Source organism: Acomys russatus, chromosome 16, assembly GCF_903995435.1.
Source record: "Acomys russatus chromosome 16, mAcoRus1.1, whole genome shotgun sequence".
In the NCBI taxonomy this organism is placed as follows: Eukaryota; Metazoa; Chordata; class Mammalia; order Rodentia; family Muridae; genus Acomys; species Acomys russatus.
The window spans coordinates 34,476,219-34,489,576 of NC_067152.1; the positions used below are offsets into that span (position 1 = coordinate 34,476,219).

The 13,358-nt window shown below is 37.4% G+C and overlaps 1 protein-coding gene across 1 annotated transcript in view; it reads left to right on the plus strand.

Moving 5' to 3' along the window:
• The first annotated feature begins 435 nt into the window (after positions 1–435).
• The window catches only part of Cep112 (centrosomal protein 112), a 444,738-nt gene continuing 431,815 nt past the window's right edge, over positions 436–13,358 (plus strand). Inside the window, exons 1-3 of the mRNA XM_051158947.1 lie at positions 436–576; positions 4,574–4,764; positions 7,307–7,479. Coding sequence (XP_051014904.1) covers positions 438–576; positions 4,574–4,764; positions 7,307–7,479 — 503 coding nt within the window. The 5' untranslated portion in view covers positions 436–437. The remainder of the gene's footprint in view (positions 577–4,573; positions 4,765–7,306; positions 7,480–13,358) is intronic.

Here is a 13,358-nt window from a genome sequence, read left to right on the forward strand (position 1 = left end):
CACACACACACACACACACACACACACACACACACGGTGGGGGGAAGCTCTTCAACTTCATGCTTCTTCAACATTGTCGCTGCTACTCTTGATTCTTTCACTTTCTCATAAAAATTTTACAGTCGGAGCTGGAGAGATGGCTTAGAGGTTAAGAGCACTGTCTATTCTTCCAGAGGTCCTGAGTTCAATTCCCAGCAACCACATGGTGGCTCACAACCATCTGTAATGTGATCTAATGTACACTGTATACATAATAAGTAAATAAATCTTTAAAAATTTTACAATCAGCTTGTCCATATTTGCAACAAATATGCCTGAGTTTTGATTGGAATTTCCTTGAGCCTAGCAGTCAATTTAAGAAAGATTGGTATTTAATTGACACGTTTTCTTTAAGATATTTTATCATAGTGTCATAGCTTTCCTCATATAAATACTTGATGCTGAATTTTAACTCATTCACAGATAGGGTTATGGAAATGGGAAGTGAAGAGGAAAGACGGGAGAAGCTGGATGCAGAATTTGATCACTTCGTGGTCGATATGAAGCCTTTTGTCCTAAAATTACCCCACAGGTCAGGTAAGATTGTTCTGTTTGCAATTCGACTCTTCCTTGGTTTTGAGGTGCTCTTGCTATATAACTCTGGCTAGAGCATGTTCCCTATGTAGCCCAGGATAGCCTCCGACATATGGGAATCTGATTGCCTCAGCCTTCCCAGGACTTCCCAGGACTTTGATATTTGGCTGAAATTAGGTTCTTAAAATTAAAAATAATATTATTTAGTCAAACCAGTTTTACTAACTATTAATTGTTTTATCATTGTTATGACAAAATGCCTGTCAGAAGCAACGTCAGAACTTGTTTTGGGGCAAGAGTCAGTCATAATGAGGACGACATGGTGGCAGGAACTTGAGGCAGCTGTAGTCAGGCAGCAGAGGGCCATGGCGACTGCTTCTCAGCTTGCTTTCTCTTTTTTATTCAGTCCGGGTCCTCCAGCCCTTGGAATGGTGCTGCCCACCTCCAGGGTGGGTCTTCCCTCCTCAGTTAAATCTTTTTGGAAACACCCTCCTAAACACACACACACAGAAATGCATTTTCATGATGACTCTGAATCTCTTCAGTCAAGATTAACTGTCACACAAGTGAACTGTTGAAATAGAAATAAAGTTGAAATTCCCTTTAAAATTTCTTTAATTCTATTTTTATTTCTTAACCACTGATGTAGGATTGTTTACTTTGAGCTGTTCTAGGATAAATAAAAATGTAGTGACAGTGTTCTCTAAGCTTTGATATTATCTTTTGTGATGCTATGCCGTGTGTCATGAGTGTAAAGCACGGCATCTTAAAGTTAGGTACTTTGCTTCTTCACTTTGTTTTTTTCCTCCTTCGGAAATGGCTTCCATTTCATGAACCACTGTTAACCCCTGAGTCTGATTAACTGATAAGACCAACTATGAATGACTTTTGTTTCTCATTCCTGTCCTGTTATTCTCTTTTTGGAATGAGAATCTTTGATCATAATAGCGATTTACAGATATTTAGGGCCTCAGAGGGTATTTGCATACAACTCAGGGTCTCAAGGTGACCCTCTAAGCCGCAGCAAGGGTCGTATCGACTATGAGGGCAATTCAGATTTGTTAGGCACTGAGTACTGGGTGTGGAGTGGGGCCAGGAAGCTGTAGCTTTTATTTCTTCCAAGGTCTCTTTTCCATGAGATGTCTGAGTGGACTTTATATCCAAAAGGTGCTGACTTAATACTGCAGACTTATTACAGGGAGCTGCCTTGAGAGGCAGCGTGACAAAGAGAGGGTACAGTCTTGGCTCTGTCATTGTCCCGGAGCCTGCAGCTTTCTCCGGCCTTCCCTTGAGTGTCTTCTTCCCCTTTTCGTACCTTTCTGGTTGTTAGCTTTTCTTTTCTTCCTGTGTCACTGTTCAGATCTCATGGCTTCAAGTTCCATTTTTTCACACCTATGGCTGACTCATGACTTCAAATAGAATATAATGCTACACGCATATCACATCCTTTTCTGATATTCACTGCTTTTTAAAAATTACCATATAGTGCTGGGTGGTGGCACACAACTTTAATCCCAGCACTCAGGAGGCAGAAACAGGTTGATCTCTGTGAGTTCAAGGCCAGCCTGGTCTACAAAATGAGCTTCAGGACAGCCAAGGCTACATGAAGAAACCCTGCCTTGAAAAACAAAACAAAACAAAAATTACCCCACATTAATTACACAAAATACTGAGTTTCATTATGACATTTTATACATGTTTGCTTTGGTCATGGTCATTCCCTGTTCTATCCTCTCTTGCTTTTCCTCCCACCTCTGCTTTTCCTTTTCCCTTCTTGTTTCCATCTCTCTTTTTAAAGTTTAGATTCTGTGTATCATATATGTCTTCCTGCATCTGTTTGTTTTACTTAATGTAATGATATGTGGTTCATTTCATTTATCTGTAGATGGATGATTTTGTTCTTATGTTTGAATAAAACCACACTGTATATATATACCACATTTATTTATTCATTTTCCCACTGAAGGACACCTGTGTTGATTCTAGAACTTTCTTTTTCTTTTTTTAAAAAAGATTTATTTTATTATTTATGCAGTATTCTGTCTGCATGTGAGCCAGCAGGCCAAAATAGGGCACCAGATCTCATTATAGATGGTTATGAGCCACCATGTGGTTGCTGGGAATTGAATTCGGGACCCTTGGAAGAACAGCCAGTGCTCTTAACCTCTGAGCCATCTCTCCAGCCCTGATTCTAGAACTTTATTTATTTTTTCCTTTCCTTTTATTTATTTTATTTTATTTTTTATTTTAATTTTTTATTGAAAAGTAAAATCCTCTAGAACTTTAGAATCGTTACATCCCCCCCCCCCATTTTTTGTCTTGGATCTGCCAATTAAGAAAATTTTATATTAGAGTTTTCCATTATAAATGTATCTCAAATCAAACCCTTCTCATATATTGTCTTTTTTTTTTTTTAAATAGATTTTAGGAATGTAGAATTGCTTAAGTATAACCTTAGGTTCAAACACATTGTCTATATTTAAACATTCATGCCCATTTCTTTACTACTTCCTAATGAACATGTAGGAAGTCATATCCTATTTAAGAAATAAAAATTTGAGGCTGGGGAGATGGCTCATAAGAGCATTGTCTGATCTTCCAGAGGTCCTGAGTTCAATTCCCAGCAACCACATAGTTGCTCACAGCCATCTATACTGGGATCTGATGCCCTCTGCTGGCCCGCAGTTGTACATGTGGATAGAACATTCACCAATAAAAAATAAATCTATCTTAAAAAAAAAAAAAGAAGTAGAAATCTATACTGGCTCATCTAGTCTTATAGCAGTGGGGTCTTTTACCATTTAAGTAGAGAATCCAGCTCTCCATTAATCAAGTTGTACTGTGGTTTGTGCACTGAACACAATCTAGGTATCAGTTTGCTATAAGACATAAAGACAAAACATATTTTTCAATTATTTGCTCAAGCTTATCACTTCCACTTCTGTATTTTCTTTTTGTATAAAGTACACCATATATTCATAAAGTTTGTTTGATGATCATATAATTTTCAAAGCAAAAATATACAGTTAAAAAAAAAGGCCTACCTCTCATACCTGTAATGAGATTACAAATTGGTAAATCCAGCCTTAGTGATTTTTTGGTAGGCAAAACAATAAATGAATATGACCCTCATATCCAAGAGATTAGTGATTTGTATAATATATATATAATCCACAAATTGAATTAGAGTGATAAAAATATCAGAGTAGCGTTCATGAAAGTTAAAAATCCTGTGTCACAGAAGGATGATACACCCAGTGGGTCATTACATGTGGATTAAATTGTGCTACATTTTTAGGTAGATTTTTTAAAAGGATAATTATTTCATGAAGTTACACATAAATAGTACTCAATTATTTTAGAGATAATAAAACTACAAATCCCTTGAAATTATTGGCTTTAATAGATAAAATGTTTGGATTTAATTTTGGAGATAATATGTACTGCTTGGTAGTCGGAGGCTGCATTTTATCTATGTTTGTGTCGTTAAGAGTTAGGAATGGCTCTTTCAGTATGTCAGAGTTATTTTATTGATGCAAAGTTACAACAGCATTTTACCTAAAAGCATATTTGATAGTATTCAAAGATTTTATTTTTATTTATTCTCAAAAGATTCCAGGAATCTTATTTTTATGAAAATATCTATTCACATTTTTGTTACCCAACTGCAACTAACTAATAAAATTAGATTCTAGACTGTGAGTGCATAGTCTGTTCTCCAGCCTACACCCATTTTTATTGTTGTTGTTGTAACATTTTATTGAAATGTAACCATGCATTTGCTTGCATGTGGTTTATTAATGCTTTCTTGGTAGGGTGGCTAGAGTAAGTTATGCTGGAAATCGCATGGTCCAGAAAGCCTGAAGCATTTACAGTTGGTCCCTTTACAGGAGTTGGCTGATCCCTGTTCTAGATTACAATGGGTGCTTACAGAAGCCTTTATAATTTAAGGTATTGTTCTTAAAGCATCAGGTGTCACATAGTTCTTATGTACTTTCAGAACGGCAGAGGTGTGCTCTTTGGATCAGAAAGCTGTGTGAGCCCTCGGGAGCAGGTGCGGGGCTCATGGGCAGAAAGAACCGAAACCTCTATGCAAAGCTGCTACTGCACATGCTCAGGCGAGGAGTACTCGAAGGCCCCTTTACACAGCGTCCTGAGCCAGGAGCCCTGAAAACATTACCATCGTACATGGTAGGTGCCAGGGATCATGCTTGCGTGTGGTAGTTCCATTTCTTTAAAAGTGAGTGTGTGTTTTATCATCGTTCTGGGAATGGAAATAATACTGAGTTAAGTGTGCTAGATAATACATAAGTTAAAACTTTTCTCATTCTTTTGTCCCAAATTCAATAGGAATCTTTTCTCTGTTATATTTTATTCACTTATGTTCTCTTTTATAAAATGAAATTTAAAAGTGACCTTAATTATTTACTGACTTTCAAATTTGACTCTTACTATTTTAAGTACTTCAGTAAATTCTAGTTTATTAATTCTTTCATATATATTATTTAACATATCAGTTTAATAGCTTTTAGAAGTTCCTTTCTAGTTTTTTGATAATCATAAGTTGGATTTTAAAAGTGTTTTTTTATAGTTGATTTCATTATTATCAGTATTGTTGCAAGGCACTTATTTTATGCTGGTTGATGAACTGTCCCTGTGTTGCTCCCTGCAAATAAACTTGCCTCCTAGTTTGTGTGGGTTATCGGTGTGATATCTGCCTGGACAGCTAACTGTAATGTATATATTGAATTATTATAAAACTTAGAATTTATCTACATTTTTAGCAAAATTTACACTAGACAAAATTTAATGACATGGCATATTGCACACTAGAGGGTAATTTCTTTTGTTGGTGGTAGAACACAAAAACCTCTAATGCTGTTATCCATTGTAAAAAGGGATGCCATGCATTTTGCTTATGTCAGTATCAGCAGTATTGGGCAAAGTAGTTAGTTGACTCTGTGTTTTACTGGACATTAGCATGTGTACATCACTCTCCCTATTATCTGTGAAGGTTTTACCCCCGCTCCTCCACAGATTTCCCAAGTAGGATGGAATTATTGGTACTGTACTGTGCTAACATCTAAGACACCTGCTCCGTGGTTATCAGTAGGTACTTGTCTTAGTCAGGGTTTCTATTGCTATGATAAAACATCATCACTATAAGCAAATTGGAGAACAAAGTGTTTATCTTGCTTACATTTTCACATCACCATCCGTCACTGAAGGAAACCAGGACAGGAACCTGGAGGGAACTGAAGCAGATGCAATGGAGGTGTGCTGCTTGCTGGCTTGCTCCTCACGGCTTCCCTACAGTACCCAGGGCCGGCAGCTCAGGGCTGGTTACTGCGGAAAGTGAGCTGGCACCTTCCACATCAATCACCAATCAAGAAAGTGCCCTACAGGCTTGCCCTTGGGCCAGCTACAATTGAGGCTTCCTCTTCCCAAATAACTCTAGCTTGTATTAAGTTGACATGGCAGTATATACTGTGCGAAAAGATCTTGCTGGGATAGTGCAACAGAGATTATGAGAATTTATTACCACTTACAGTAGCACCCAGTTAAAAAACTTATGTGTGGAATTTTTCATTGACTGTATCAGGCCATGGTTTACGGCAGATAACGCAAACCATGGAAAGAGAAGCAGTGTATAAGCAGGACAACTGTATCTCATTAAAAAGAAATCATCCTCCATTCTATTTAAGATAAGGGGGTCATGTGAAACTTTCCTGAAGAGTAGCCCCTTGAGGATTTCTGTGTAGACTCAGGTCATTGTTACACAGGGAAAGTTTTCTCCAGAAGCATATTATGCAGCCTGGCTCATCAAACTAATGGCCAAATGTCACCTCAGTGTCTAAAATGGATATTTTATGAAGCACGAGATGTCAAGATAAGAATATATTGAATCATATATTTCCATTCACAGTCAATTTCATAGAGTTGTGTGGACGGACTTTATCTTACAAATGGCAATAAGAAGGCCTGGAGCTTTGTCTAGACTCCCCCAGGGAGTGAACGGTATGGCAGGAACCAAACCCATGCCTCTGACTTTGTAGTTCCCACCTCACCGAGGGATTACAAATTTTAGTTTTAATTTCTGGCTTGTCAACGTTGTGGCTATTCTAAATATCTATCTATCTATCTATCTAGATATATGTATATATATGCACACATGTGCATATTAATTGTTATAGGAAGGAATAAAGTAGGACATAATTTTATAAGTTTTCCATTTAAGTATAAAGCAGTGATTCTCAACCTGTGGGTTGTGACCCATGTGGTAGACCTCTTTTTCCAAAAAATATTTACATTATGATTCATAACAGTCACAAAATTATAGTTATGAAGTAGCAATGAAATAATTTTATGGTTGGAGGTCACTACAACATTAAGGGGTTGTAGTGTTAGGTTGGTTGAGATCCATTGTTATAAAGCCAATATCACTTCCTTAAATAAGTATTTCTAGATTTTCCTGCCATGTAATTTTGCTGTTCATTAGGTTTCCTGTATAGTAGAACATAACCATAATTTAAATATATTAACTATCTTATTATTTTTATATTCCATAAATTATTATGTAGTGGATGATAAATTTTATGTATTTACCTGTAATTGAATTTAAATTGAATATTTGAAAATCTTTTGCCAAACTTAACAATAGGTGGAAATTTTAAGTGTTTTCTTTATAGTACATTTTGTAAGAATGATTTCTCTGATTTTTAAAAAAAACCAGTCCATCTATTTTGATGAACCAAATCCAGCACTACCAAAAGATTCAAGTCCAGAGAAGTTACCTGACTGGGTAATGGGTGAGCTGGACACAGGTGAACAAAGATTAAGTGACTCGTGGCAGTTTTCCTCTGGAGAAGATAACGCATTGGTGCTGTCGCCAAGTGATGCCCACAGGTACACCATGACATTTACATGTTAAGTTGTAAAAAATTTACTCTGCTTTTGCAACTGGCTCATATAGTGAAGTTTCTTTTCTTTTTTTTTTTTTTTTATAATAAGGATTTGGTTTACTTATATTTTTGCTAATGTCAAAGGCTGTGAATAGACGTTATGTAGGTAAAAATAACAGGTTTTAAAAATGAACTACATATATGTTACATTTTAAGTCATTTATGAATATCTGTTAACTCTGTGTGTGTGTGTGTGTGTGTGTGTGTGTTTTTCATTGTTTGGGAAATGTGCCTGAGATTTTTTTTTGGAAGGAATGAAATATATTTTATCTCAGAATATGCTACACATCTTTGAAAGGTAAACATTGCCCATTTTTTCCTTTAAAATTTTTATTATATTTATTTTTTTACATATACACTTATATTATTACACATAAATAAACTACATACAGCACGAAGAACCATGAAACAATCAGGAATTATATAAACATTACATTCATAGTGATTTAGCTATTTGTATTTGGCAACCTTGAAGAAAACATCTTTCCTATGTTGGTGATGACTTAGTGCTTAAGAGCACTGATTGCTCTCCCAGAGAATCTTTTTTTTTTTTTTTTTTTTTTCCTGAGACAGGGTTTTTCTGTGTACTTGCTTTTGTAGACTAGGCTGGCCTCGAACTCACAGGCACTTGCCTGCCTCTGCCTCCCGAGTGCTGGGATTTAAGGTGTGTGCCACCACCACCGGGCTTCCCGGAGAATCTTTAATAACTACATACTTTGCTTTATGACAGTGTTATCAACAAAATGTAGCACTCTGCACATTCACGTGGCCTCTTCTGCCTGAACACCTCTCCACCCACCTCCCCGAGTGGTGGCCACTGTCCATATTGTGAGAAAAGAACGTAAATATGATCCATTCAGCTGCCTTTTTAGTAGAGAGCTAAGCCTATGGAGAATTTTTAGTACAAATAAAAATAAACTTAATTATAAAAACGCACCAAAAACTATTATTGGTGCAGTGTAATTTTTGACCTAGGAAGAGATTTAAATTTTGGTTTTTATTAAATATTGATTTTTCCTGTTGACATTGGGGTTTCTTGAAACGTTAAAGAGTATTGGTCGGTGTCACTTGACATGGACTTCACTTCATACTTCACTTCTGGCCATTTGTTTCTGTTAACAAAGCAGTCTTTCTTGTCCGCTGTCTTTTCTTTAGTCTATATCTTATTAGATGTAGAAATGTTATTAGTAATTGCAAGTGCATCGTTGTAGATGTAGTCTGCGTGTGTGCCATTCAGACTTGAGATATCATGATGGGGGTAACAACACAAATCAAAGAGTTCATGAAATAATTTTATTAGAGAAAGGAAACAAATTAGAATGGAGACACAAGGAAGAGTGGTGTCTTTAACGTTCTTTTTAATTTTTTTTTTTTTTTGGAGGATTGATTAAAATTAGCAATCTGTCCTAAAAATCTGACAACCCAGTACTCTTTTTGTAAGTTAGCCATGGGGTCATTGTTATAGATGAGTAGTTATAATTGGTCACTCTGCTAATGTAGTATTTGTATGTGTTAGTGAGCATGAGCCTTTTTCTTTAAATAGACTTTAAGGTGTTTTTCTGTTTTCAATTGTATCAAATTGTATCAAAAGTACAAAGAAGAAGTGTGCATAAAGAGGGACCAAATAGTTTAACTAGAGAAAGAGCATTAGTGTTTGCAGAAGTTCAGAATTCAGCAGCTAGTCACTTACCTGTTGCCTGGCTAAGTCCTACAGTTGTGGTTTAGAACTTGTTTTAGATGCATGGGAGAAGTGCATAGAAAGTGTTGATCCAATAGTCTTGTACGATTGTGCAAATGCTTCTGAAGATTGATGCACATGTACAGGAAAGATCCAGGACAGGAAAGACACCAACAGAAGTCTGGGTGGATGGACATTTTCTTCTTTGGGCCACTAGATAAAGTCTGAGAAAATACAGTGAAAATATTCTTAAAAAATGATTTTTATTTATGTATATGTGTGTGTGCCTGTGTTGAATGTATGGTGTGTATGAGGTGCCCATGGAAGCCAGAAGAGGGAGATGGAGTCCCTGGAGCTGGAGTTACAGGCAGCCTGTGAGCTGTTTAACTTGGGTGCTGGGATCCAAAGTAGAGTTCTCTTAAAGGGCAGCGAGAACTCTAAACTCCTGCACTATCTCCCCGGCCCCATATCACTCAGTCACTTCTCTGGAAAATGAAAACATAATAAAATGTACATATTAAGAAGTAATTTGTTGCTGGGCAGTGGTGGTGCACGCCTTTAATCCCAGCACTAGGGAGACAGAGGCAGGTGGATCGCTGAGTTTGAGGCCAGCCTGGTCTACAAAGTGAGTCCAGGACAGCCAAGGCTACACAGAGAAACCCTGTCTCGAAAAACAACAATAACAACAACAACAACAAAAAGAAATAATTTGTCTTTTTTGTCCATTGTATTAGCTACCTTTTTTCATTGCTGAGACAAAATATTTGATAAAAGCAATCTAAGGAGGGAGGGGCTCATTTTAGTTCAGAAAGAGCTTAGCATTTCAGGAAAGGCATGTTAGCAGAACATGGGGTGTCTGGTCACATTGTGTCTGGTCACATTGTGTCTGCAGTCAGAAAGCAGAGGAAGATGAATGCGGGTGCCCATCTGGCTTTCTACTATTCCCCCTTTTTGCTCAGCTCAGCACCCCAGCCTATGGGATAACACTGCCCACATTCCTACCTCAGTTACGCCTCTCTGGAAATATTCTTACAGGCATGCTCAGAAGTGTATCTCCTGTGAGATTCCAAGTCTCATCCCACCTAACAATGAGAAGTAACCAGTATCACTATCTATAATGAAAAACAGTTCTTGATTCTAGGCATAATTATCAATTAAATAAGTGTTAAGCAAATGAAAAGCTGCCTGTCTGATGGCTCTCACCAGCCCTATCTATTCTCTACTCACAGCCTCATAGAAGCCTGGCATCTGAACTAGTTCTGGTACCGTTACTTCTTCCTGTAGGGCCCTATGGTTCTCTGTCACACTCATTGCATTTGCAAATACTTAATGCCCATCTTTTCTGTTAGATTCCAATTTCATGAGGTAGCAATGGTGTTTTTCATATTTGAGATTTCTTTTCAGTTTCTCATAGCAGATGGAAACATGTTAGAAATTTCACAAGTCATTATATTCCGTTGAGTTACGTGTGTGCTTGAATGAAGAATATTAGTCACTTCTACATGTTTAATTTACTATGCCAAAAGACCTTCTAAGGTAAGTGTATTGTAGCAGAGGTAATAGTTAAAAAGAATTTTAAGATTGAACTTTTAGGGAATATAGAGAGGAAGATAGATTTTAGAAAATAGCGGAGGAAACTTGGCCATGCACTATGGAGATGCCTTACACACTGTGAGACATGGCACCGGAGGAGCTGGAAAGGACATGCTAAGATCTTTCTGTCCAGGCCAGTCATGAGGCTGATGGTCAGTTAGGGTCATAAAGCACTTTAATTATTCTCGCTTGACTTACTTTAAGCTTTAAATGTTATTTAAGCTATAAATCCACATGTATATTACTTAACAGATATTTGTCATTTTACATTCATGGAGACATTTAAAAATAAAACTAACATTTATTTTAGCTAAAGTCACAAAGATTGATTTGAAGGCCAAGTCCATGTGAAGCTCAGTGTGGCGCTGAGTAGCCTGGAAAGGCCTTGCTTCCACTCTTCCTTTTCTCTCAGTGGTCCTACTGTGCTAACGAAGAAGTTGGTGTCTGTTAGTGTTGACCTACTACATCTAATAACTTCTGTAAGAAATTGTTTTAAAAAGTTTAAGAGGCTTATAATATTTGACACATGTATGTTTTTATAGTGAATAATTTATTGTTACTTAGAACTGAAGTTTAATGCTGCCTCATAAATTTTACAGCCACTTCAACTTGTCCTTTGAAAAACCTCTTTAATCTTAAAAGATTTTCCCCCTTAGTGTTTCTTTTTTGATCACTTTATAAAACCCTGCTTTACTTAGACCTTTTTGTATGTGAAGCATTTCTAATGGCATTTTAGATTATGCTGTTTGTGCCCTAGCCTTTTTATATTATTAAAGATGCAGAGTCCTTTTGAAGCCTTTTTGTTAGGATCCCTATTCAGGAGAGATGACACCTTTCCTTTACCTTTATTCTTTTGTAGGCTGGTAGCGGCCTCGTTTCGTGCTCCCTAGAAGGATTATGAGGCCGTATTCGAGCTCTTATTATCATGCTTCCTTTTCGTCTCGCAGATATACATCATGCATTAGTATATTTAGCATTTTACACCCAAACTCCAGCACCAGTCACTCCTGAGACTCTCCTTTGCTTGCTGTTTTTCTGATTCCTTGGTTTATGTTCATGTTATTACCTATGTTTTCTTTTAAAAGACCCACCAATCTAAATTGCACTACTCTTTTAGTAAAATTCTGGTATTGCAGTTTTGTTTTTAGTATCTGGTTTTTTTCTTGACAAAGAAATATTGTAGTTATATTTGACTTTATTTGGTTATGCCTTTACAAAATGTTTCTAAGGCGAGCACAGGCATCAAGGTCTGTAATCACCTTGTACATATGATGGGTTGCCTTTAAGGTATCCCCAGAACCTGATTCCTGACATGCTTTGTATGATTCCTCCCCGTGGATATGGGCAGGGCCTGACTTGTTTCTAACCAACCGAGTATGGCAATGGTGATGCTACTCTTGTGGTCACCACGTGATGTCATCATCATCCTTCTCTAGAGTCTTGCTGCCATGTCCTTTGTTGACTTTGAAGAAGCAGCTTCCATGATTCATATAACCATAGGGAACCGAATGTCGGTGATCATGGGAACAGAGGAGTGGGTCTTTCTCTAGTTGAGTCTCCAAAATAAAACATAGCTCTCAGCAAATCATAGTTGTAGCCTTGTGATGTCATGAGCAGAGGACAGAGCCCAGCTGTGCCTAGACTTCCATAGAAGTATGAGGAAATACGTGCATATTATTAAAAATTCCTTAGTTACTGAGAGTGTTATGTAACCATACATGGCGGATGCCGACTCTATCTTAATCTAGAAAACTGAATATTTGTGGAAGCCTCAGTGTAGAGTATGCAGAATGAAAAGCCAAGGTTTTGTTTGTTCTTTTTTCCCTACTTTCCTCATGAGAGGTAATCCCATCAACAATTTGGCACATAGTATTCTATAATAGATACCTAACATCTATGCCCATGTGAACAAGAAGTTATGAAATGTATGTGCACCACTCTATAACTTTCTTTCACTTTGACACGTTTAAAAAACGATTTATTTATTTATCATATATACACAGTGTTTTGCCTGCATGTACACCAGAAGAGGGCACCAGATCTCATAGATGCTTATGAGCCACCATGTGGTTGCTGGGAATTGAACTCAAGACCTTTGGAAGAGCAGCCAGTGCTCTTAACCTCTGAGCCATCTCTCCAGCCCCTGATACTTTTATTATACGTGTGTGAGTTGTGTCTGTGACACATGTGTCCTACAGAGGCAGAAGAGAGCACCATGTTTTCCATTCTTTATTGTTATGAAGAATGCTTCAAGTCACACCCTCATGCCGAGGTCGCAGTGTATCTTGGATTAAAATACAGCTGGGGTTTGCTTTAACCAAGTATGATAAGATGAGGTGGAGACAACTACCTTTTGAAGACGAGCTTGCCATTCAGAAACTGACCGGAAGTGCCCTACCCTGCAGGGCCATGTGGAGAAGCCCCAGGTTTGCTCAGGAGGCAGAAGGAGGAAAGAGGAACACATAGGTGAAAACACCCTTAAAAACTCTCATGGTGGGAAGTGGTTAGATGGGCGTCTCTATTTACTAGGTATAAAGTAAAACACAGATCTT